This window comes from Anoplopoma fimbria, chromosome 15 (genome assembly GCF_027596085.1).
Source record: "Anoplopoma fimbria isolate UVic2021 breed Golden Eagle Sablefish chromosome 15, Afim_UVic_2022, whole genome shotgun sequence".
Taxonomy (NCBI): domain Eukaryota; kingdom Metazoa; phylum Chordata; class Actinopteri; order Perciformes; family Anoplopomatidae; genus Anoplopoma; species Anoplopoma fimbria.
The window spans coordinates 20,702,806-20,729,725 of NC_072463.1; the positions used below are offsets into that span (position 1 = coordinate 20,702,806).

General features: G+C 46.6%; 1 protein-coding gene across 1 annotated transcript in view; it reads left to right on the forward strand.

The window, feature by feature from the left end:
- Positions 1-26,920, forward strand: part of kif26ab (kinesin family member 26Ab) — a 66,736-nt gene that overhangs the window by 36,798 nt on the left and 3,018 nt on the right. The window contains 9 exon segments of the mRNA XM_054613267.1: positions 13,625-13,808; positions 16,692-16,904; positions 17,933-18,026; positions 18,593-18,855; positions 19,727-19,910; positions 20,687-20,846; positions 21,203-21,365; positions 22,228-25,474; positions 26,120-26,313. Of these exon segments, the coding sequence (XP_054469242.1) occupies positions 13,625-13,808; positions 16,692-16,904; positions 17,933-18,026; positions 18,593-18,855; positions 19,727-19,910; positions 20,687-20,846; positions 21,203-21,365; positions 22,228-25,474; positions 26,120-26,313 (4,702 nt within the window).

Below are 26,920 nucleotides of genomic sequence, written 5' to 3' on the forward strand. Positions count from 1 at the left end.
GTTTGATTGTTTATGAAGTTTCCATGAGAAACTTGGCCGCCAAGTACATCCTGTTTGTCTGTAAATGCGCTGCTAGCATTTGTTGCTGGGGGAAATACAGTAGTTCCATCTCTTTCACAGTAGGGGTCATCCATACAGAGGGGCTTGAAGCAGACAAAGCAGGACAGTGATGTGTTTGGTTGGCTGTGCTGTGATTGACAGCAGGGATCTCCATCACTGACAAAAAGGCAGGACATATTATGTGGAGCAGAGGGGTCTGCTGAGCACAGTGGATCTGGCCCACATGGCAGGGGGATAAAGACACGGAGCAGGACGGTAGCTGCCCGGGACGAATGTGCTTATAAATGTTGTCACTCAGAAGGCGAGCTCTGGCTAATGCTCCATTCTAACAGCATCAGAGTCAGGAAGTCTTTGGAGAAGAATATTGGATTCACTGCCATGGGAGTCAAGTAAGTTATGTTATGCATAGACAGCACCGAGCTCATGTGGATGTGTGTTTGTGTTATACATGCAGCCCAATGCATGTTTTGAGCTGCATTGTCTAGTGTCTTTCCTCTCTTTATCTTTCTTTCTGTGTCCCTCTCCGCTTTCCGCTCTGTGGAATGTGCAGTTTTGTGCAGTTGGAGCTGGACTGACTTTCTCCCTGGAGGTGAGAGGGTAATGGTTTTGTTGTCAACCCACAGCGAGATGGATTCCTCCACCAGAGCGAGAGTGTGAGCAGAATGTATAGCATGGCAGAAAACATACTGCTGAAATGCTTGCTCCATTTTGAGGAAACAGCCACAGTGGAGCTGAAATGTTAATACTACCTGTGCCTCCAGAGCCTGACAAATGAGAATTGATTCCTATCAATCTGTTGAATCTGAGCAACACATGCCCAGGGCAGCGAACGGCTCATCAGAAGTATTGAGTGGGTGGTAGCAGGGATGTTTGAGCCGCTCTGTGGTATTTGTCTTTGTGTACTGTTGGATAAAACACCAGCTGGCATTTCCCTGCCATAATCAGGCTGATGGGACTAATGGCTGCCTCCATGCAGCGGCAGACACAGTGACAGCACCAGCTGAGGCCATGGAGGGGCTGCAGCCTGTAGATAAGCTCAGGTGTGAATCTATCCAAGGCCTGTCAGGCGCCGTCAAGGCTGAGGTGTTGATGGAGATCCAGCCTGGCCATGCAGCCTCAGGGATCTACATCAGGTAGATACATCCCGCTACCCTCATGCATCTCCTCATCCTCCATCTGACTCATAATCCTCCATGACTGTTGCGTAACAAACAACTTTGCTTTCTGATATAGAGATACATATTTAATCTGTACTGTATCAGACATTGTAACGGGAAAGATCATGTCCAGACAGCCTGAGTGACTCTTCTGTATTGCATGCTGCACAGGAGTACAGACTGAATATTGCATGAGAAATTCTTATTTGGATTCAGTGTTTTCGCTCTTCACAAAATCGGTGCTCAGAAGAATTTGCTGCACAGCTGATGTAGCTCTCTCGTTGTGGCGGATTCCCCTGCGTCTTTTCCGGGTGCGTGTCACTTCCCTGGAATACGATAACATGGTGTGATGGTGCTGTGCCCCCTGCAGCACCAGGGTGATGGGCACTGTTGTGGCAGGCGACGTAGAATCACTTGTGCCTGTCATCATGAATGGCAAACAGCTCCAGTGATAGAGGAAAAAAAAAAAGCAGAGAGTTTGTCTCAGCCTGCATGAGAGGATAACCTCTGTGCCCTTTTCCCTGTTCCCCCAAATAAATCCCTGAGTCAGGAAGTCTGTCTGGCCCACTCATATAGCCTACAGGGGGGCCAGTGGAGGGAGGGCCGACAAACAAAGAGCTAAAGCGCTGACTCAAGCCTGTGCATTCACCCCGGGTCCACGTGTACTAAGCCCTATGGGGATAGGGGGAAAGCACTGCCATCCACTCCTGACAGATTCCTTTCATGAGCAGAGAAATGAGAGGATGTGAAGCACAGACCTCTGTCCTGTAGGATTGTCACCTGACACAGGGCTGCCTTTGTCTCTCAGTGTGTCGGTGCGGATGATCAGAAAGGCTATGCTGTGTGTGACTAGTTGAACGTGGGCAGGAGAAGTCACACCTTCAGCATTAATCTATTTCCTGCTCTGTTTGCCGTCCCACGTCGGGCATTCCCCAACTGGATAACGGCTCTGATCGCCGCCCACGGGGCCCCACAATCAGAACATTAGTGTTCGGTTTTACCGGGTCGACTCTGCTCAATTCTCTAACCCCCATTCCGGTGAATGGATGTAACGCATCAGGCCTGTAGGTAGCAGAGGGATGCCATCTAAACCTCTTTAGTGTCCCCCAGTGAAAGGTGTCATGCAAATGGAGTCTATTATCTTTGCCATTACAATTGAGTCACTTCTGCATTGTGGTTGAGACCCAGTGTGAGAGTGTTGAGGGATAAGAAAGAGTAAAATTGCAATGGCTGGTGGCAGGGAATACGCGTTGAGGAAATTTTATGACCCATTGTGTGCAGATGCAGAATAGAGCCTGTGGCCTCTGCTCCCATGAGCTGCCTTTATGTCTCACAATCCAGAGAAACAAAGATGACTCCTTGTGGGGCTTCTTCAGCATCACTGCTCCTCAGTGCTCAGCATCACCGTGGCCTTCTATTCAACATGAATAACTGATAGCTGCCTAATCAGGGGTTCTAGGTTGATTTCCCCAAACGCTATGCTTAATATCTTTCAGACACATATATAAACTTACTGTTTCTCAATGGGAAGGGCCCAGCTTTTATGGACGGAGCTGATATTACCGCTGAGGATAAGGCCATTGCCAAGACAGGTGGTTTAAGCGTTTACCTCATCAGCCAGAGCCACAATGGCTGAAACCTTTCACCACCATCACACTGCCTTCTTACTTTTTTTATCTCCATCAAGAGGTTGCTTGGCTGCTGGGGCTTTGAAAGCCAAATGACATTTGTGCTGAATTAAAACGGGAGTTATGGTACTGATGAGACATACTTTGTATCGTTGAGTTTATTATCTGCAAATGTATAAAATTAACCTTTGGCTTCACTGTTGACTGGTGCAATAAATACATAATGATCCACATTAAGACACCGGGGGGAACATAATAGTGCTTCTAGTACATATTCCCCATTATATTTGAACCACAATCCGTCTCTGAATGAGAATTAGTAAAGATTAAGAGTTATTATGTAGGATATTATGCCCTCGACCTTTTCCTTTTGGACACGTGCAAAATCATACTGTATCAAACTTAAAGTGGCAAGGATGATTGATCCCCTCTGGGTTTCCGTTCCTGCCTTCCTCATGCACAACGTCTTAAATGGAGAGGATTATAGCCTGTAATCGGTTCACGACCCAGCACGTGAGAGCCAGCTGCAGAGTGCTAGAAATCCCATTATCCCCATACACTCTATGTGGCCCAGTGAGCGTTGCTGTGTGTTATGTCTGTGGTTGACTTTATGAGTGTGTGATACAGGATAAACTGCTTAACTAGAATAATGCGGTTGTAGTCACTAACATCTTAGCGGCTGTTCTCAGGGACATTTTCCTCACGCAGTTAGATTAGTATTCCCCTTTTCTATATACATCTGTGATGTGTTTATTGATCCAAATAATTGTGTCTTCCTTCTATCTTACGACATGTCACCTCATTGTCTATTCCCAGATCTGCTATCGTGGCAATCTCTCTGACCGCGCAGCTCATTTCACCTGACTTGGACGCCCTCTAGTTTATTTTTTTTAAGGTTGCCCATTGACTTGAATATAGATGAAAGATTAAGAAACACGTGTTAGAAACTCCCCTCCCCCCCTGCGTTGTGTCTCTCCGAACAGCCCACTGATTAATCACTCCCAAATGTTCTCAGCAGCCTGCGGGCCTGTTTGTTGTGATAGCCTCTGTGTGGAGAAGTGCAAATAAATAATCGGTAGGTGTCTTACCCTGGCAGCAAGTGATTAATGAAGAAGAGGAGGGGAGCAGGAGTACGCTGGCTTTCTTCCTCTCTGTCTGTCTCTCCCACACTCATCATTCTCCTTAGTAATTCACAATTCTGATATGGTGTTATGTATTAATCTAAGAGGGCATTATATTTGATCAGGGGGGCATTTCATGTTACTAATAGTCCTCATTTGTCTCTTTTATATCAAATATCCGTCCCCGCTGTGTGCTGTACTAGACAGTAGACGGGAAACGTCACTCAGTCAGCGATGATTCAATGCCAAGAGTTCTTCTCTTCGGAGCAGAACAGCCTTCCTGAGGTTTTCAAGGCAAGACGTGGGTGGGATGCTGGGTGAATTGGAGTTCAACATTCGTATTGAGGGTGTGAAGTTTATTCCAGTTATTGCAGCCTTGGAGAGAAGCGTAGCAGAATACCTGGAGCAGTGTCTGAGGAGCAGAGTGAAGAAATGCACTGGAAGAGATGAAAGCAGCTGTTAATCTTTGTCAGCAGTGCCAGGGGTGGGCTGCAGTCTGCAGAGCAGGGAAGAACATGTCTTCATTATCATCTGTCACCCATCAGCTGAAAAGTGAATTTTCTTCCCAAGACTTTTATTCTTCGCTGCCTGAACCAATTTTGACGTAATTGCTGTGCTCTTTCCCCCGCTCGCATCCGAGGCTGCAGTTTTCTGGAAGCCTCTTGCAAACAAGTTAGGGTCAATCGCTAGAGATTTTCCTTCGAGGACCTTGTGACTCTCATTGTAGGTATCTCCAATTCTTTCCTCTAGGGGCCTTAAATTGGCCCCTTTATCTCATTGACTGACAAACAGGTCCCTCAGAGCTAATGCCATGTGCTTTGTTCATCTCACCATGGTCTTATGTTCAAGCTAGTTAGGGTCATATTAGCAAGATTCAATCCTGAATTCTAGAAAGAACAATAAAATGAACTGTAAATAGAATTATAGACCCTGACTTTTACTCTTTATTTCCTTTGTCTTAAACTCTCCTTAAGCCCCTTGCTTGGCAAGAGAGCTTTGTAGCCTTTTCTGTGTGGGGATTGATGTGTGTGTAGGTTGTCTGGAGACGCAGTGCTTTATAGGCAAAGCATTAAACACAAAAAACACCCATGTCCTATCTAACACAAGAAGGGTTTGACACACACTCCTGCAGAGCGGTGCTGCACCAACAATATTCCCTCCTCCAACAGTACAGGGTTTAACCTTGGCACAGACACAGAGCACCGTGTTTGCACAGTCCTTTGGAAATCTGTTGGCATGAGCCTCCTCTTCTTGATCTGATGTCCAAAGGGACGGATGATAAGTCTGCTTAACATATTTCCTTTGATATTTTGAGAGAAATTCAGATTAAAATGAACGTCAAAGATGATGTCACCTCTGTGTTGATACAAGCTAGTGCTTAAATATACTGTTGCTTAATCTGCTATACTGGAGGACCAAACCAAGCTTTCTTGAATATTGATGAATTTTTTTAACTTTTTGGCGCCAACTGTTCCATTTATTCTTGGCCGGCTGGGGGATTCCCATCTTTGGGAATAAAGCAATTCCAAGCTGGCTGTGGCATAGCCCCAACGATCATTTTTTCCTGTTTCCTTCTCAGGCAGAAAATGATTTACCTCCTCATGGACAGCGCCTCACTGGCGCAGAGCCAGGACCACTGATCGAACAGAGGACTTGGCTGCACACCCTGCTGCTCCCTCTCTCACTGCCTCTTTCTTTCTGTCTCTCTTCCTCCTTCCTCTTCCTGACTGTATTGGGATATTCCTTCCCCTACTCCATCTCAGTGATCTCTAATTTGTTCTTTTTTCATCGCCTCCGCACTGCTTTCTTCCCACTTGCACTCCCTTTTCTTTCTTCCCCTGTGTTTCAAATGATCCCCCCCGTTATTCAAGCAATTCTCCAGAGGATGCACTAATCCCTCGTTTTCCACCTCAGTCCACAGAACGTTTCAAAGGAGTTCTGAGGAGACCGTGACAGAACAGGTTTTCAAACCCCAGGTAGAATTTAGGATTTTATTTACGCAAAGCTGCGTGTTTCTCTCTTGCTCTGACAGAAGGGCTCTTTGAATCTGCATTGGAACATGAATATGACAAGTCAGTTGCACGAGGCAACATCAATTTTTTTCAGTTTTTTTGTGGGGAATATTATTCTTTTCTATGACAACCCCTTGTATTCACAGATGTTACATGAATGCATTTGGCCTTACCTAATTGGCCGGGGATTGGTTCAGTGAAGACGTGCGTGCAGCCTTGGGCTGTCAGCAGTCAGCACACAAATGATGCCTCATTTGGTATTCTGTGTCCAAGGCCAGACACTGTGCAGGGACAAAGGCTTGTTCAACACCTCGTTGGAACAAAGATAGTTTCTAAAAGGCCTTGGTCCAATGTGTTTGGTGGGTGCCAATATCCAGATATTGCTCAGCTAACTAGACTTCACATTCATAGCTGTGTGGCTTAGCGGGGATCAGTTTATCTATTTCTGAGGATTTATAGGAAGAGTATAAATCTTAGCCCGCAGGTGTTTGGCCCATTCCTGCAAAACTGCTGTTGTGAAAACCGACACAGGAGGGAGGCGCTCTGCCTTCGGACCAGTATTAAAACGGGCAGGAAACGGGCTGGCAGTCAGTTGAAAGCTTCAGAACTTTGGATTGATAAGATTTAACTGACAGCCAGATAAGCCTGTTGGTTCTCTCTTCCATTTGAATGTGTCTCGGGCTGCTGGAGGAGAGGGGAAACACATTTTTCAAACTGACTGGAAAGATCTGCGTTTTGGTTGATTATAATCTAAATGATATGATAACCGCAGTGCACGGAGGGGGAATGTCTGTTTCTGTATCTCCAGGTGGAAGACTTTTATTTTTCATTATTTTTTTCGCAGCTTCTGTGAAGTAAAATTGCACATTTTTGCAAACAATTAACATTTGTTGAACCACATTCCAAGATCAATCGCTATATTCAGGATGTTTCAGCCTCAGGCATTTTTTCTTGTTTTGAGTGATTTAGAGTAAAGGAGAGGAAGTGAGAAAAATGAATGTTTATAGCACCTTGATTGTAGGGGAGACTTTAGAGAGGAGACAGGCTCGTTACCAGACTAAACCCCAGCGCCACACAGGACGCTCGGATCAGCTTTGCCATACATTCAACAGCCTGTGCTTCTGTTATTGTCCCCATGTGCCTAATGCTGCGTCTCAGGTAACCCGAATCCACATACCTCTTGGTTATTTTAAGAGCCCACCCTATGCGACCCTCTGGGCTTTTAGTGTTGAGGGTAATGCATATATTTATACATAAATGGCCATAAATCTGGTGAATGCTGACACTCACAGCAAACTGTCTTTGCTGACCCATTTAAACACAGCTACAATGACTCAAAGAAAAAGCATTTTATGGTGAGGAAGCATTTGTCTCATACTTAATGATCGCCATCCTGACCTCGCTTGTAAATCTTGTTTGGGTGGGCCTTCCCGCTGCCAGTGCTGGCTGGCAGAGTATGACATCATCTCCGCTTGTCTGTGCGCCCACACGAATCTGTGTGTGTTCACAGGCTGATGTCATGGCCGCTTAATCACCACTGAAGCTAAGCTGCGGTTGGGTCAGGCTGCAGGGGAACCTGGGACTGCAGCCAGTGAGGCCAGCGCGGAGATGCAGATTTGTTTTAATCCAAACCAAATTTAGCGAATCATGCAGAAATGTGTTGCTGCACTGTGGAGGCTGAACATGAGTCTGGTGCTCTTACTTTTACTGACCTAGGTCTGGATTTCTTTAAGAGCTAAGTTGGTAGATTTATGTTATCCCCCCACACCTTTGGGGCACATGGCTGTTTGATCGTGTCAAGGGCAGCCCATCAATAAAACAGTGTGTACTGATTTTAGCTCTGAGGAGGTTTCCTATTGATTATCTTATGACTCAAAAACACAGCGCCTCACCTGATAGACCGACACCCAATCCATCCCAACCAATCATGGCCATATGCTGATATGGCATTTTGGTCTCCAGCACACAACAACATGGCTTCATGCACCCATCCACTCTAAAAATCTCACAAATGCCTCTACTACCGAGTCCGTGATCAATTCTGAATGTCTCCAGCAGCGTGCCAGCCCGACTCATTGTGCTGTAGTCATTATCATTGCATGGTGTTGAGGCTGGCTGGAGCCCAGTATTCCCACCTCCATTCATGAGGAGCTATGCCGACCTGCTAATCAGCAGCAGTGTGAAGCAGACTCACGGAGGGGGAGGGGGGTAGGGGGGTAGGGAGGTAAACCAGTCTGACATCAGCCCCACTGATCTGATCCCTGCATGAATGGTCAGAGTAGCCTTATCTTGTCTGCAGAGCGAAAATAAAGAAGAATCACAGAAAGGAAAATGTCAAGGATAGTAAATGTGGCAAACATGATAATTAGCCACAGAGAGGGGCAACCTAAAGAGGTGTATAGCTGGCCTGGAGAACAGAGACAAATGTGCACAAACAAGCTAATGGATGCTCCAGCTAATGATTCTCTGGGGAAGAGGAATTTCTCTTCTTAATTTGACAAAGCTTGAAAGGAGGGCTGGAGCGATTATTGACAGCTGGGCAAAGTGAAGCTTTTGAAGCAGCGGGCAAACTCTGCCTGTTCTCCAGTCATTGACCTCCTCTCCTCCTCACTCATTGTCACTCCCTTCAGAGGTGAGGGTGGAATCTAGATGTCCTTTCTTGAACAAAGGCACCAGGAGACCTTTTATTCCAAACGATCCTTGATTTTACATCCGTCTTGCTTTGGCTCATCTATATCTATATATATATATATATATATATATATATATATATACATTACAATCATTATCTGTCCCAGAGGTCTGTTCAGAAGGAGACAGTGATGGAGCTGAAAGGCTATCAGGACACCTCCAACTGTGGCTGCTCCATATCATTACTTCATTTTGATATATAACACTTGAAATCACAATAAATGAAGCAGCAATGAGTGTGAGAATAATGACAGGTTGCACTGTCGGGGTGACCAATGTCCACATTAGTATTGTTCCGTGCTCATCGACTGTCGCTGGTCGTGGCTCAAAGGGATTCAGAGTAAAAGTAGCACGTGGCAAAGCTTCAGGAAATGGCTGGTGCTCTTTAAAATAAGCCCACCTCAGGCAGATTCATTTGGACACACTGCAGAAAATCAGAGGTAAGCGTGCTGTGGCAAGGAGGGAGATAAAGGTTATGTGATATATCAAACCGCTTCATTACCACAGTATACTGTGCTCTCTAGATAGGTAGCCAGTGGTGGGTTTTATTTTTCGGCTTTTTTATTGCCCCGAAAATTTAATCCGGCAGAGTTCATACGAGGGGCACTGTGTCAGAGGGAGAGAGAGGCAGAGAGCACTTGCTGTGGGTTTGTGTTGAATATACTTTCATCTGGCAAGTCTCACACCCACTCTGTGGCCGATACGTTGTAGTAGGCACTCTGCAGCCAAAGCGGCAGCCTTTCAAACAAGGCTGGCTGGTCGGGGGCTGAGAGGGCTTACTGGTAAATTGGCAGCCGAGGGAATACAGGGTACTCTCACCCCGGCGCTCGCCCACTCACATGCTTTCATTCCCCTTTTTACCCTTGACCATTGACTGACTGCACTCTCTCTCACTAGCCAGCATAAATCTGTCTTTCTAAGATGTCATCTGTTCATTGTTTGTCCTCTCCCTCTCTTTCACTCTTTTTTTTTTTTTTTTTTTTTAATCTCTCTCTGCTTTCCAGTTGAATCAGAGCATCGCTCATTCAGGCAATCCATCATTTGTGCTCTTAAGTATATCCTTCCTTATCTGTGTGCCACTCCTTATGATTAATAACACTCTCATTCATCTGGCTAATTACATCCCTCAACAAAGGCAAAAAAAAAAATACAAATGTGCAAGTGTACACTCGCTAGCCTCAAAAACACACATACACACTCGTGCTCATGCATGCATGCACTGTAGGCATACTAACCAAATCTGTTTGAAGTGAGGGACCCTAAAAGAAGAGAAGGCTCCTGTATGCATTAAGTATTCATGTGACGTGTGGTGGGGGGCAGACGTGTGTGTGTGTGTGTGTGTGTGTGTGTGTGTGTGTGTGTGTGCGTTGGGGTTTGTGTGAGACAGAATATGTGTGCGTGTGTGTGTGTGTAGAGAGAGAAAGAGAATACTCACAAATTGCGCCGCGAGCAGCCAGCAATCGAGCGCTGACACCTCGTCTGGCAATCGGAGGGAAAAGGGGCTGGGCTGAGGAAAGAAAGAGAGAGAGAGAGAGGGCGGCAGGGAGAGAGGAGGGAGTGTGTGTGTGAGGGAGAGAGAGGCAGGGAGAGAGAGAGAGAGAGAGAGAGAGAGAGAGACACGGCAGGACAGCTGCCAGCATTTCTCCGACAGCAGGAGAAGGACCGAGAGGCGGAACAGGAGTAGGAATTCTCCTCATTCTCAGCCACCCGAAGAAAATCTTCCAGCTCAGCCAAGCGTGCCGGTTCTCTGCCCCTCCTCTTGCCTGTGAGCAGCAGAGACTCTGGGAAGGACCTGGGCATCCAGACCTGCAGCCACTCGCAGCAGACACAGCACAGTGGATTTACTAAATGAGAGACGAGCATGCAGCCTGTGGGATGAACGCAGAGTTGGATGTGAAAGAGGGAGAGGAAAGTTGGAGAGCGAGCTTTTGCTGGGTTTTTGCGTCTCCGCACTGACGCTGAACTTTTTTCTGGTGGAAGAGGCATGGAAAGAGTTAGAGGTTCTTTGGTGGCGTACGAACAGGGGAGCTGCTCCTTCTCATCCTGACCTTCTCCTTACCTCCTCCTACAAAGCTCTCTGGACTACCTGCACAGCTCACCGTGAACCTCCTGCAGGGTACTCAGCCTGTCTGCCCACCTCCACTCTCCCCCACCTGGCGCTTGTTCGATTTAGTTACTATGACGCCCACGCCTCCTCCTCCTCCCGGTTCTCCCTCCGCCCCCCCGGCTTCTTACAGACCTCTGTGAAATCAAGTGGAACCTCGATGATTGTGATCGGAGCAAAGAGGACCCCCGTGCCCCAACTAGTGAGCAGCCCCGCCTCGCTCCGTTCTCGGGCCACCGTGCCGGCGTATCAAATGTGCAAGTAATGGAGAACAGTGACAACACAGATATGGACCGCAAAGTTGAACTCTATCAGTTGTCTGTTTTTTGACCATAAGCATAAACCAGATAATGGATTGGAAAGAGCTGTAAGTACACCATTGCAGCATTTTCTTGACTGGTGCAAACCTGTGGTTCAGTCTGTCATATGTATAGCACTCAACAGAGCATATGCAGTGTGTGTATATTTTGTACTAACTTAACACTGACTGATATCAGAGGCACAGTTTCTGCTTTAGACTAAGTTGTGTAGGGAAACAGCTTCATTAGCATGGAGATTGGGAGTGAACAGGTGGACAAGCTGTTGTGGGCAAAGAAATTGGAGCCTCTCCTCACCGCCTATTTTCCTTTGACTGATCATATAGTTCGGCAAGCCGGCGAGAGGGAAGAGAGAAGGAGGGAGGGAGAGAGAGACAGAGAGAGAAAGTGACAAGCAATTAATTTCCCTTTGTACTTTTGTTTGTGGTGGAAAAAGAAATCCAGCAATATCATCCTTTTTTCCCCCTCACCTTCCATTGAAGAACACGTGCACTGATCGTCATCGTGCAGCATAGTTTCAAACCTCAAGGTTACAAGCTCAGCTCTGGGTTGTGAGCGCTCCTCACTGGACAAGGCAATTATAAATCAGTACAGGATAGTAGCGTCTCCCCCCCCCTTCATGGTGACTGCTGATGCTTGATTTATCTGTTCGCTGAAAGACGAAAGAGACAGAATGAGGTGAGAGAGAGCGTGTGAGAGACAGGGTACATTTATCTTGAATGAATGTGTTGTGGATACCTCTCATAAATGCGCATACAGACCCACCAGCCTGCACACACACACACACACACACACACACACACACACACACACACACACACACACACACACACACACACACACACACACACACACACACACAGCCACGTGTACCCTGGTGTAGTTTCCCCCCTTCTCTCCATCTCACATTCATCTATTCCATCTCGTTTTCTTTTTCAGTCACATGATCCGTCTCACATGCTATCACACATAGGCAGCTCCCTGGGGAGAGCCTTCTCCTGTAGACCTCTTGGATGCAATAATTATTCCATCAGCCGGCAGTGTGTTCCCTGATTGTGCTCTTGGGCTGTCGCTGCAGGGGGCGTACAGTGGAGAGGGGGCGGGTTTAGGAGATTCCAGCACACAGGGAGAGGGGAAAGGGGGTTTGTGTTTTTGGCAGCAGCCCACCCAGTCCTGTCCGGAGGAGCCCAGAGCAGGGCTAATGAGCTCCGGCTGGCCCATTAGGGGACTGCTGCTCACCAGGACACACACACACGGTTCTGCCCTTTTCTGCTCTTTCACATGCTCTGCTTCTTCTACTTTCTCATAAAATCCCTTGCTCTGCAGATTTCTCATCTTTTAATCTCACACTTTTTTTTCCATTCCCTGTGCCAGTCATACCTTCATGTTGACAACAGAGTCTTTGTCTTCCCTGCATTGCTCTGAAATCCGACTGCCTGAGTGAAAACCATTTGAGTGCATTTGAATTTCCCTTGGAGTATTACTTTCCTCCCTGACCTTGAATTTCCAGCCGAGTAATGGTGTTAGCTGATCCAGGGCGATACCATACCTGGAACCACTCTAAGTCTGGCCCGATTCCCTGCAGGCTGTGCAGTGATATTGGTTCTGTCCTTTGAGGTACAGGAGTTTAGACAGAAAGGAGTGCATGTGCCTGACTCAGTTGGCTCTGTGACCAATAGATGTCTCGTTAGCACTGACTTTTGGAGACAAGAGGCCAGGATGACAGTGGATTTTAATTAGAGGACGGTCAAAAAGCTGGATCCGGTTACAGCAGAGGGTTCTGTTAGATGCCAGCACAGCAGAACTACTCAGGCAGTTTGTCTACTAAAGGAAAGTAGACAGTTGGGTTTACCAACCTGCCTCTCAACTTCTAATGTTGGTCAGCTTATTGTCAAATTTAAAACAGTACATGCTCCAGCTTTGACTTAAATGATGGGTGAACAGTCCCTCATAATTCCTCAGCTTTAGTAACAGAGAAAGACAAGACCATATCCCAGAGGGCAGTGTGTCAGTAGTCTATGCCTGTCATGTTTATAACAATTGTTTTGTGTTTGATTAAGATAAATGTATGAGTATACAGACAGCCTATGTTTGATCCCTCACAGGCAAAGAGAGTTGTCTAGCAATCATTTATCTTATGGATTTGCAGTTTCTGTTGTAAAGATACCTGTTCTATTTGAAGTGGAGGGCTGAAGCATTATTTTTCTTGGTAGGGAGTTCGAGGTGGAAGTTGGAAGAAAAAGCTGTTTTAGTGGGGAATGGTCAGGAGGGGTGGCACCGCGTAGCTCCCCTGCTGACTTTGTTTCCTTTAGGGGAACTAAAAGGAGCTTGTTGACCTTTATGTAGCGGTTTCAGCGTGGGATTTCTAAAGGCTTTGCAGCACACCCTTACAAAAGCTCTTGGGCATCACTGGAAGAAAACATCACATGAGAAAAAAAAAATGATTTGCTTATGCACAAGCTGTATGGAATGGTGTTTTTTTTTAGGTTAGGCTTCAACCTAAATGTGTTTTTTTGTTGTCGTTCTTTTTCCAGGGCAGCTCAGAAGCTGAATCTGTCCTCTAAGCGGAAGAAGCACCAGCCCTCACTGCTCCACCCACAGGAGCCCTCCATTTACCCCACCAACTACAGCGGCATCTTGCAGGTCTCGCCGCCCCCAGCCCCGCCATGCCTGCTACGAGCCGTGTCCAAAGTGAAAGAGAACCCAGGGATGGGAAAGGTGAGAACACAGTATACTCAAAGCTGAATGCATGATTTAACCCCCCTCTACACAACCACACACACAAACATACAACACACACAGACCCCCATTTGAAGGGGGGAATGCAGGGTGGCGACACGCTGGTCCACAGGCAGCGTGCCGTCTGGTCCAGTCCATGCAGATGTAGTCAGATAAGCCTCCTGGAATGTCATGAATTCATGTTTGTTAGACCAATGTTCCTCTGTCTGAATAAAGAAAGACAGCAAAACTATAATCCACAAATCTGCGGTCACGTCGAACAGCGGAATTTCTAATTCCATGTAAGGCACAGTGTGCGATGATGAAAGTCAGGCTGGCAGCAATAGGACAGTCATTAAACAAAGCTGTATAAACACATCGCTCTTCCTTTGTGGTTTATTGGGTATTGTTTGTCTGAGCTGGCGTCCTGTATCTCTAAAGCAGAAGAAGTCCCCTAACAAGATTAGATCCCACCTGGATAGGAAGTGCTCGCTTCTGTTGTCAGGTATCCAGACGGTTGAGATTTTGCCACATATTGTAAATCACCCATTGACACAAGGACTTCATAAAAAAAACCTGTGTTATTAACAAGCCTCCTCAAGCCCAGACTTGAGGTATACTATACATCTGTGTAGCTAAAGGGGATGGTTTTAAATGGGAAATTTAAGATTTATTGCATCAGGACAGATTTTCAGCTTTTCTTATTGTAAATCAAACACGTCAATGTGCTTTCTTTGATTATTTGTCTCTGTCTATCCTTTGCTTGTGGAATCACAGTTGCTTTAACATTTTCAGTTTTTACATGGTTTTTATTTTGCCTGTGTCTGTTTCAAATTCAACCATAAGATTTAGGTGAGTTTCTTTTTTCCATCAACCGTATGTGGGTCACTTCCACTTTTCCACTTTTGACCTAGACACAGTTCTTTCAGGAATAGACAGTTGAGTGGATGGAGGAATGCCAAGCCACACTAATGGATTTTGTGGGGGATCAAGGGACAGGGAAACAGGGCCATTAGCACGGAGTCCAAGGTGTGAAAATACTGTAGCCAATCCTCTGTGGCCTCCAGTATCTGATCTCTGCCAACATAAATAAAACTGAGACATTAGCTCGCCTGGTAGCCTCTGTCTTGTAGACAGAGACTCAGCAGTCAGTGGAAGCCCCAGTTTAAATGTCATAGCAAATGTAATTTACACAACATATGCACACGTCAGTCACGATAACAGCTCCCTGCGGAGTACAAAGACATTTTGCACTTGGCCTGCAGAATGCAAGATGAATTCACTCATTGAAAGAAAGGGATTTCCAGTCACATTGTTTCAGAATGCTGGAGCCTTGGTCTGTAGCAATATTTATCTTCTAGACGTGGGAAGAATGGGCCTTTTGTGTAGGCGTGAAGACGATGGAGAGTCCCAGGCTGAGTGAAACAGTCCTCTGTCAAAAAGGGAGAGTTAGTTATATTCTAAGGTTTTTATTTCAATGCCTGAGATGCATCATGGGTACTTTTTCAAGAAGCTTTGAAATGGCTCAGGATTGAGTTCCCCAATCACATATGGATATAAAAACTGTACAGTTGATATAATGCTAGGCATAACACTTATCACCAAGGGGGCTGACAGGGACTCCAAAGCCTGCTATTCATATCCCGAGAGCCGTTTATGTCTCCTGTCATCACAGATATATTTATGCCGTGACTTTGGAGATATAGTAGAGGTGTATTTCCAACCATCAGATTTTAGGCAACACAGAGCTGACAAAAATACAAAAGAAGGAGATTGGAACAGGAGGTGTCGTACAGTCGGACACGCACAAGCACGACCACACACACAGTACAGCGTGGTAGAGGCAGGAAATTGTTAAATTTAAATTCTATTGTTTGTAAGAGGTGCTGGCAGAATGACCCCCACTTCTGTAACCATGGCAATGACGTTAGACAGGAGTGGGCTTGTCAGATATAAGCCGGCATCCTTTTTAGCGTAACATGCGGGCATGATGAGCTGTACGGTGACCTGTGGGAATGCGCTAAAACTGTTGGGTCACTGTATGAATGTCAAGCCCCGGAATGCAACAGAGTAGGTTTTGAGGCTCTTAATGTGGACAGTGAGTAGGAGGAAAAAGAGGGGGGCCATATGCTCCGGCACTCCCATGCTGGTGAGCAGCTACCGGTCCAGAAAAACAATCCCACTAGAGAGATAATCCCCCAGCGTGGCGCTTCACACACATTCATTTCCACCATTTTCTGCTGTGACTTTCAATATGCACCTTGCTGCCTTTCACTGACACCATTAGGCAATGTGTTGACCCATCAGGTTCACCAGTCAATGTGAGACCGAGTGTTTCCATGGCAACTGTCAATGTCCATCAACTCTGACATAGTGGATGTGATGTTAATGCACAATGCTGAGCCGTGCTCTGTTTGGAACCTATAACCATGCCTGCTTATGGACTGGGCAAGCAGGTCCAGGGCCCCGGAGGTCTCCAAGCCTCAGGCCATGCACGATGGGTAGGGGAAGTTGAACACCAGGGTCTTAAGTGCACATAGCACGGGTCCCTCGGCACCTACATTGTGAGGGTCCCTCGGTCCCTTGGTGTTTAAAATTTGCTCAGGGGCCTCAAGGCACCATCACTGGCCCTGCCTATAACCTACTGTATATTCAAAGCTCATACCATACATTTCTCCTCTTTCCTCTGGTTCAATGTAAGTCAAATATTTTAAGCTCATCCTGTTACTTTTTCCTTCTCTGTGCTGATTCCGAAAAATGCATTCTTGCTTCTCTCTGCTGAGTCCGTCATTCCTATTCCGCATTTTTATGATTTTATGCTTTCTCACTTGTTAATCCGTTTCCTTTTTCGTTTTTGCTTATGTGTCTCTCTCTGTGGTTTAGGTGAAAGTGATGATGCGTATCTGTCCATCTCTGGAGACTGCAGACTCCTCAGAGTCACAGTCCTTCTTGAAAGTGGACAGCAGGAAGAAGCAGCTGACCCTCTACGACCCCGCATCCAGCCCACACTCCAGTTCAGGACACAGGAGATCCGCCACTGTGGCCGTCCCAAAGATATTCGCCTTCGATGCTGTTTTTACCCAGGATGCCTCACAAGTAAGGGCCTGCAGGGGATGTGTCCTACATGTGTGTTTGTGTGTGTACGACGTATGTGTTTTTTTTTTTTTTTTTAAGGTGTCGTGTGGGAATTCAGCCTCTCAAGGACAAATGGATGTCTTCATGCTGGCAGGGTGTGGCCAGGGGCTTAGAGAAAAAATGCCTGTCTTGGGTCAGAGGGCATTCTTACCAGTGTGGGCCTAACAGCTGGGCCTTTTAAGCTCCCTGGGGAATGATTTGAATCCACCACAGTTATATCTAACCTCTCCTTTCATAGAACAGCTATATGTAACCTCAGCCCTCTGCAGCCCACAGCAGGCATACCCACGGAGATCAAAGACAAAGGTCAGATACATGTTTACTATATACTGACTTGGGAGCAGACCAGTTTTGCTCTCTCCGCAGCTCAGTCTTACACTTCAGTCTTTTAATGGAACGATTGGATCTATTTTTCTACCTAAAGAACCCGAGGTCAAGTAATTAATGCATCTCACCATGGTGCAGTTGACTCCAAAAAGCTAAGAGAGCAGATAAGAGAGTGTTTTTTTTGCCTTATATCTTCTATCACACCACCTACTAAGTATTTTCCTAAGGAAGCTGCTGCTAAAGCCTAAATGTTGCTGCTACAGAGCTGAGGCCAAGCTGCTAGATTGTGCCGCTGGGACAGCACTGCTGGTGGCTAACAGTAACAGCAAGCTGTTGTGCTGTAAGAGGCCTTGTTTGCAGTGTGATGTATGGGAAGGGGCCTCTGCTGCAGGAGCCTTGCCCCAGAGGACCTGTGCTGAAACAGATTGCAAAAATGAGCCACACGTTGCAGCACACACAAACACACATATTAACACAGACACACACATACTCCTGAGTGATGAAAAATACTGAAACCATTAATGTGATTTGTGTGTAACTAATGACAAATAACTGCTTAGTTTATAGGATATCGTTTTGGATTCATTGTTCTCTGTTTGACAGTATTTCTTAGATGTTGTTGAACTGACTGAGGGGGCTGTCTCTCTGTGTGTTTTTCACAGGCTGAGGTGTGCTCAGGGACAGTAGCCGAGGTCATCCAGTCTGTGGTGAACGGTGCAGACGGCTGCATCTTCTGCTTTGGCCAAGTCAAGCTCGGTAAGCTCCTCCACTGGCAAGAGATTAGACAAGAGGCTTTGTCAGCTGAAGAAAATTGTCATTGCTCTTTGTTAGCAGCACTTGATGTCCACAATTGGCTTAGCGATGCACTGGGGTGAGTCAAGGAATGGGAGAGTGGAGGGAATGATGGGTAGGGAGTCTGTGGAGGGGGGTGAGGGGCGAAGTGCTGCATCCAGGCTTCAGGGCTCAGTCTGTAATTAAAATCTTAGTAATTGGCCAGGGCTCTTAGGCTGAAGGGCTTGCTCTCCTCGTGCTGCAGTTTCCACCAGGTATAATTCTCCACAGAGTTACTGCTTCTGGAATGGGTCCTTGGATTAGTGTTTTTTTATTATGCATGAACTAGATATTACCTCCTGGACGTAAGCCCCACATCAGCTATTTTTTTTTTTTTTTTTTTTTTTTTTTTTTTTTCATCAGCAGTTGTTAAACACAGTAAAAAACCTCAGAAAAAATCCCGAAAATATCCCAAAAATATTCCCTTCTGTATTCAGACACAAGGCTATATTTCCATATCCACCCCCCCTCTCTCTTTCACACGTCCCCAGGCAAGACATACACCATGATTGGCAAAGACAGCTCCACTCAGAGCCTGGGCATCGTGCCCTGTGCCATTTCCTGGCTATTCAAGCTCATCAATGAGCGCAAGGAGAAGACGGGCACGCGCTTCTCTGTCCGAGTGTCTGCGGTGGAAATCTTTGGGAAAGATGAGGAGCTGAAGGACTTGCTGTCTGAGGTGTCCAGCGGCAGCCTGACGGAGGGGCAGTCTCCTGGCATCCACCTGAGGGAGGATCCCATCTGTGGCACTCAGGTGAGAAGCATTCAACCTCTCCACTCTTTCTTTGTTCAATGATCCTTTCATTCTCTCTGTGGGGTGTTGCAGTCTTAGTCTGTCTGAGTATTGATCTTTTTCTGTCTGATGATCTACCTCTTCCTCTCCCAGAAATGTTTGACTTTTTCTTATATGTGTATGTATGCATTTTCAATCTCTCAGGACTTCCCAGTCCGCCTCCCTCTATCCTACCCGCCTCACCAATCCCTGCTTTTGTTTCCACCAAACCCTTCTGTGGTATTGATGGCTTTCTTCTTACCTTTGTATTGACTCTCCTGTCAGCATCCATCAGCATCTATTACCTGTGTGTTAGCGCTAGCCCTCTTCAGCACAATGGAAGTGTTATTGGGGGATGGTGGTAGACTGTGGGTTTGAAGGCACTCACAGGTGTTGCTGTCAGATGTTGTTTTTTTGGGGAGCCGTATGGACTCTGACTTCAAACGCTGTTCAGTTCTGTGAAGCTCCGTCTTGCTCTTTCTCTCAGCAGCCACGTGTGGGCTCCCCTCGTGATGCCCCCTGCCTTCTCTCTCTCTCTCTTCTCTTCTCTCTCCCCTCCTCTCTTTCTGTATCTCACCACAACCATCATCACATCCATGGTGAGGGAAGTGCCCCCTGCCTCCTGCTCCACCATTACCTCTCCTAATCCTCCTCCCTCTGTGTGCATATCTGCTGTTTTAATCTCCCCCGAGACCCAATCTAATGGGCAAGAAATGTGTGCCGGGGTCCAATTAACTGACTCCCCTCTCGTTCTCTTCCCTCTCTTCTCCAGTATCCTTTTCACATCGGCCCTATGTGGTCTCCGTTGCTCACCCTAACCCTGTTCTCTGTCTCTTTCCCCCCCACCCAACAGCTCCAGAATCAGAGTGAGCTACGAGCTCCGACGGCTGAGAAAGCTGCCCTCTTCCTGGATGCTGCCATCGCCGCACGCAGCACCAGCCGACCCAACGTGGAGGAGGAGGAGCGCCGCAACTCCCACATGCTGTTCACCCTGCACATTTACCAGTACCGCATGGAGAAGAGCGGCAAGGGAGGAAGTCAGTACCATTAGATTACTTCACCTACAACTCTAGCAGGGTTTCCAACAAGTTGCCACCTTGCATTTATGCAACAAACTTATATGATCATTGTTCAATTTCACAACACTGCTACACACATTTTCTAGCATGTGTGTGTTAAAAATGAGTCCAAGAGCGGTTCATTTATTTTAACATATACTCCCCTAATTATAGCCCCCTTTTACACTTAATAATAACGAGTTCCTTTTGTGAGCTAGATGGCAGAAAAGTATACGATAAGTGTGACTGGAACATCAGACAAGTCCCTTAGATGAAATGTTTATGAATTAATTGGTTGAGCTCTTTGCAAGACAGAAATGTGTTTGTATGCATGTATTATGCTTTGGTCAAGACAAAATTAAGATTTGAAGCCTTGCTGACAGGAGTTTAATGTGTTGCTGCTGCAGTAGCAATAACATCAGTCACCCTCATAACGATGTGCAGCCCTGTGATTTTTTACAATGACAGCCAACTCCCTCCTCCTGTATTTTTAATACGGTAGAAGAGGAATGTTTTCGTGCCTCCTTGTTACCATTAGTTACACATCTGGTGGACATTTACCAGCCAGGCTGCAATTTGGATTACTTCATTGTGGGAATGTTACTAGGAAATAAATCAGACTGTGACAATGAACTGTCTTTTCTTGGCTGAGCTGTGCCAATCCTGTCATCATGGGAACTGTGCATGAGGAATTGAATTCAGAGAGGGAGTGTCTGGGCTGTGCTCACCTGGTTCTTCTTCTGCTGTTGGCACAGTGTCAGGCGGACGGAGCAGGCTGCACCTCATCGACCTGGGGAGCTGTGAAAAGGTCCTGAGTAAAAGCAGAGACGGAGGGGGAGGCTTGTGTCTTTCCCTAAATGCGCTGGGAAATGTCATCATGGCTTTAGCAAATGGAGCAAAACATGTACCTTACAGGTAAGAAAACCACCATTAGTTTTACTGTCTTTTTTTTATTGTGTTTTAGCTTCTGTGAAGTTGTGTCTATAAGTAGTGGTTTCAGGCAAGTTGCTGCATGTGTCGTCAGGCTTACAGGTTTAGTTGTGTGACAGTTTATTTAGTTTAGTTAGCCTTGTATAATAGCTTTCACTGGTGTTGCACAAGATTGTATTATAGTTTCACAGGCATGTAAAGATTGATGACTCGTCACAGGAGTATTTGTCAGCTCAGATAATAAAAAATGGCTCTTCCCGGAATCATGTCCGCTACCTTTCATTGTACATTTTAAATATTACCGTGCAGTTTGCTAACAACAATTTCATTTCACCATGTAGGGACAGCAAACTGACAATGTTGTTGAGGGAGTCCCTTGGCAACATCAACTGTAGAACCACCATGATCGCCCACATCTCCGATTCCCCCGTCAACTATGCTGACTCACTCACCACGATCCAGCTGGCATCCCGCATCCACCGCATGAGGAAGAAGAAATCTAAGGTACATATAAATAAACTGATTAGCTCTGATGAATATGGTTAAACACATGCAGTAATAAACTGATGAATAAGTAGTGAATGAAAAGCCAGTGCTACATTCTTAGCAGTAGGCATTTAGCAACTCAAATTAATACTCCTGCAACAACTGTGCTCCTTTTTAATGTTGTTCATTGTTTATAAATGCAGAGTAATTGTTAATTTTAACATTCTATTTAAGTGTTGCTATTACAGCAATTCCTAATGTGCTTGTGCAACTTTGATTGCCTTCATCATATTTAATGCCACGACTCACGTCCTAAATCTTTCTTCCTCCTGTAATTTTGGAGCTATTAAGCAAATGAATGTGTGAATGCTTCTGCAAATGATTATTAGTGCAGTAACTCAGAGCTAGTTTTTCTCGGCTCCTCGACGCATAATCATGTAATCAATACCACTGCCCAAGGAAGTGTGTAATGCTTTGCCTAGGATTAAAGAAATATATGCTCCAGATAATTAGGTGGAATGACAGCATGTATTTATTTGGAATTGGTCCCAGGCACGATTTTAATGCAGTCCACATACAGCAATTTGTATTATTGACATTAATTTCTGTGTGACTATTGATGTGCACTTTTAACCTTTAGATAAATATCGACTGATAATGTCATAGGAATTAATATTTGCCCTACGATTGATTTTGCTATGAAATTGTTAAGAAATGAATCCACTATGAATTATAAAGATTAAAACGGTTTTGCAAAAAGAGATTGTAACATTAATATTGCAAGATAGAATCACATTACTGTCATAGCTTAATGAGATCATTTTTGAAACCCCCCCCCCCCCCAAACTATTTTCTCTTCTGTTTTAACTCTGCTTTCCAGTATGCATCCAGTTCATCTGGAGGGGAAAGTTCCTGTGAGGAAGGGAGGATCCGCCGGCCGCCCCACCTCAGGCCGTTCCACCCTCGGACGGTAGCCCTGGACCCAGATCTACCCTCCATGCTCAGTGACCCAGACTACTCATCCAGTAGTGAACAGTCTTGTGATACTGTCATTTATGTGGGCCCTGGGGGAACTGCTATCTCGGACAGGGAGCTAAGTGACAATGAAGGCCCACCTTCCTTTGTTCCAATCATCCCATCCCTGAACAGAAAGAAGTCTGCAAAAGAGGGCCCAATGGACAGAGACCAGTTCTTTAAATGCAACACATTTGCTGAGCTGCAGGAGAGGTTGGAGTGTATAGACGGCAGTGAACAACCCACTGCCTTTGTTGGAGAGGGCAAGCGAGGCCCTGCTAGCCCCAAGACTGACATATCTAAGGAGAGCCAAGGCCCCGTTTCACCAAAGACTGTAGCCAATATTTCTCACACCGAAGAGGGCATCTCATCCATACAATCCCCTAAATCTGTTGCCACACAACCGATTTGCAGTCCAACCACTAAATCTAAACTGGACAATGCCAAGACGCAATGTATACCATCAGACAGAACCAGCGCTGATGGTGAAAAAGCCATGGTTTCAGAAAGCAGAGTTAGCCCCAACAAACTAGCAACCGCCTCAGGGCCTAATTCTGAGCCTGTGGTGAGGGAGAAGGTGTACTTCAACAAGAAAGCTTTGCCTAAGCCAGCCCCACCTCCTTCACAGCAGAGAGACTCCAGCAAGGAAAATACTGGCAATGAGGAAAGATCCAGCACCAGGATGCCTCCTGTAGGAATGAGTCACCAGGCTGTGAAAAGGAGGGATCTTTACGCCTCCTCTTTGCTAAGAGCTCCGGTTGAGATGTGCCAGGTGCGATCTACCTTGAGGGAAAGATGTTTGGATCGGGACATCCTTACAGCCACTGTGACCTTGCAGCAGCCTGTGGAGCTGAATGGAGAGGATGAGCTGGTGTTCACTGTGGTGGAGGAGCTGTCTATAGGCAATATTATAGATAAGGGTCGGCCATCCAGCATTATCAGCTTTAACAGTGACTGCTCCCTTCAGGCCCTGGCCTCTGGTTCCCGACCTGTCAGCATCATCAGCAGCATCAATGATGAATTTGACGCCTACACGTCGGCTGTGGGAGGATCGGAGGGGAACATCGCAGTGGGCACACCCCACCAGGAAGGAGCAATGGAGTGTATCGATAGCAGGGGTTCATCGATCAGCTCTTGGCTGAGTGAGGTCAGTGTCTGCGCCTTGGAGAGTGAAGGGGCTCATTCCACAGACGTCTTCCTTCCACAGGCCAAACACATGGGACGAGAGGCTGCCTTTTACTTTGATTCCCTGGATATGTTCCATTGTGTGTCCTCTCCAAGAGATGCCAAGAACTCCTTAAATGACAGTGGATTTAGTTTTTCCGAACTAGACAGTGATAGTGCCGCGTCAAGCAAACTATCCTTGACAAAGTGCCCCCCATCTCCGGAATCAGCCAAAGGCTCCCTCAGATTGACATCCAAAATAACTAAAGCTCACTCACTTAGCTCCTCTCCACTTCCACAGGGCCCCTCCATAGTCCACTCCAGTCTTCCCAGGAAGATTAAACCTACCTCATCCATCTCTCATAGTAGTAGTAGTAGCAGCAGCAGCAGCAAAGAGCCACCGAGGCAAGATGCTAAGCAGGAGGATCCTTGGCAGCGTGTTGACAACCACCCAGAGCCTCAGTTTTCCGACTCAAGCAGCACCAGCAAATTTCTCCGAAATCCCCCCAGTGGCATCCCTTCCAGCAAAACATCCAACAACAGCAACAGCGTACCTCGCACACCCAAGGTGCAGGGGTCTACCTCATCCCAGAGGGTGGTCGATGGCTGTGAGAAGTCAGCCAGTAAGAACCCACCCAGCAAAATGCCTCAGCTGAGACGAGGCGCCACCACCCTGGGAACAGTGCCCGTCATCCATTCCTCCACAGACTACAAGGCAACCCAAGATATTACTGCATTTACCACAAGCCTTAAATACTCCTCCCTGGGGAAAAACAACAAGGCTAACTCACAGAAAGCGAGCAATCTCCCTAAACCTGGTTGCACCTCACCTCCCCCTCCTCCAGTGCGAAAGTCCAGTCTTGACCACAAGACTAAGATCCTGCTGCCCCAAAGTGCCTTAAAGTCAGCATATGGGGAAGCAGGAAGGGTCTCCGGGGCAAGGGCAGCTGTATCAGAGGATGAGCTTGAAGTACGTCACAGAGCGAACTCTACCGGTTTCAAAACCTCAAGCCTCAACACAGCCAAAGTAACCTCCAGCCTGAAGGCCAGAGGCCCGAGAGGAGAGGCTGGGCAGCATTATGGCAGTCAAATGTCCCTGGAAAGGTGTGAAAGTCTGTCCTTATTGGGTTCCAGGCCTATGCTTAGTAGGGAGAATAGTGGGGCAAGTCTGGGAAGCAGCAGTAACAAATCCAGCAGGACCATTCCGAGATTTGGAATTCCTAATTCATCCAGCTCTCCTATAGCCACCTGCCCATCATCCCCAAGTGGAGGAAGTATTAGCAAACCTGGTCAGGTAAAAGCCTCTGTAAATCCCAGAGCGTTAGGAGCAGTCAGCGTTAGTAAGGCACGCTCACTCTCAGTCAACAACTCCAAGGGCCTAAGTTCCTCCACCAAATCTTTGGCCACCCCCGTGACCAGAAATACCAATGCCAACCTCCCGCCATCAGGACGGACATCGGCTCCCCGAACCACTGCTGTTGTCACCAGTAAGCCTGGGAGAGGAACCATCATGGGCACCAAGCAGGCCATGAGGGCCGCCAACAGCCGCGTGAGCGAACTGGCGACAGGCAACATATCAGGCAAACACATAAGAGGTTCAGGAGATTCAGACAGCGGGAATGACAGCGGGGTGAACGTGAGTGAGGACAAATCCCCCATAGCCATCCTGCCTTCTCCGTACAGCAAAATTACAGCACCCAGGCGGCCTCAACGCTACAGCAGCGGCCATGGCAGTGACAACAGTAGTGTGCTGAGCGGGGAGCTGCCCCCAGCTATGGGCCGCACAGCTCTGTTCTACCACAGTGGTGGCAGCAGCGGATATGAAAGCATGATCCGTGACAGCGAAGCCACAGGCAGCGCTTCGTCTGCCCATGACTCCATGAGTGAGAGCGGCATGTCTACTTCAGGCAGAACAAGGAGCTCCAAGTATCCCAAGAAGAGAGCAAATGGTGAGAATGTAATTTGGCTTTTCGGGTTCTACATATAAATAATAATATTCACTGATATAATACTGATAATAGCAGCGTTCTGTATGTGAGATGTATCAAACAGCGCTTGCCCGTGCAGCTACACACATTCAAATAGCATCCAGAAATGAATGCCCTCTCAAAGGAAATTAGCCTTACAGCAGCTCTAACTTTATGAATCCATTCTCATTACATCCACGGATTGGTGTTTCATTGGATTTTCTCTCCTCTTGAATCAGCAGAATACATTATTCATACATATACAGGGAAATGAAAATGAATGTTTCAAACAAGACGACTTTGAACCGTGTGATGATAAAATAAGATGAATTGAACACGAACAGGGGTGACCTGGTTTCAGGTATTCGTAGCCCAGTATATATAACCATTTAAATTCATACGCCTTAAACCAACCTTTTGAATTATTGGGCTGTGTATGTACAGAATAGCAACCCCTGGAAACCCTCATAAATATGCAATCACCACAACTCTTGCCTCTCGGCCTCGCATCCCTTTACATCTCAGAGTGAGACTCATAAATATTTACTCATAATTCCCAGCAAACACAACTATGGTATGTCAACACACGCAACTGGTGCCTATCTGACCATATGAATGGCTCTCTAGGCTTCCAGAGAAGACGGCTCATCCCCGCACCCCTGCCAGACTCCTCTTCCCTGGGGAAGAAGGTGGGCACAGCAGGCCAGTGGGTGGACTTGCCTCCTATGTCGGGGCCTCTAAAGGAGCCTTTTGAGATCAAGGTGTATGAGATCGATGATGTGGAGCGGCTCCAGAGGCGGCGTCTGGAGGAAACCACAGAGGTGAGCGAAGGGTCACTCCTGACTTGTTCTACATGGTGGTACAGCTCGCTGAACTTGTTTAAGATAATGTTTTGTCTGGGTCAAGGTCTCGTTAAAATCTTCTCTCTAAGCCTCAGCCATATTTTGCATGTGTGACATTGATGCCGTGCATGCTTAAGATGTGTCACATTGACTTGCCGTTGTGGGAATGTCTTAGCTCCCTTCTTCACAGTTTCTTTTTAAAGAACAAGACAGTAATAATATGTCTCAGACGTCTGACCTTCAGTCAGCTAAGAGGCAAATCCCGGAGTTAAAGTGTCTGCTTCCAGATTCCCAGAGCTTGGTATTTTGGCAGCGTTCCTCGGGAATGTCAAGAGTTCAGGAGGCAATTACTGAAGAGGGTTAATTGGTTTAGAATTGAGTGACGACTTGGCTTACCGCTGACGATGGTGATGTGTGGGGGGGAGTAAAATGAAAAAGATGATGGGAGAAGACTGTTTAGAGAATGTGTGATGAATGCAGGGGCGCCCAGCACCAGCCCAAATCAGCTCAGAGCTCGCACTCATCGCTGGACGCCTGATCGCTTTTTATAGCCGACTCCTCTTCTGTGGATCATTGACTGCTCCCA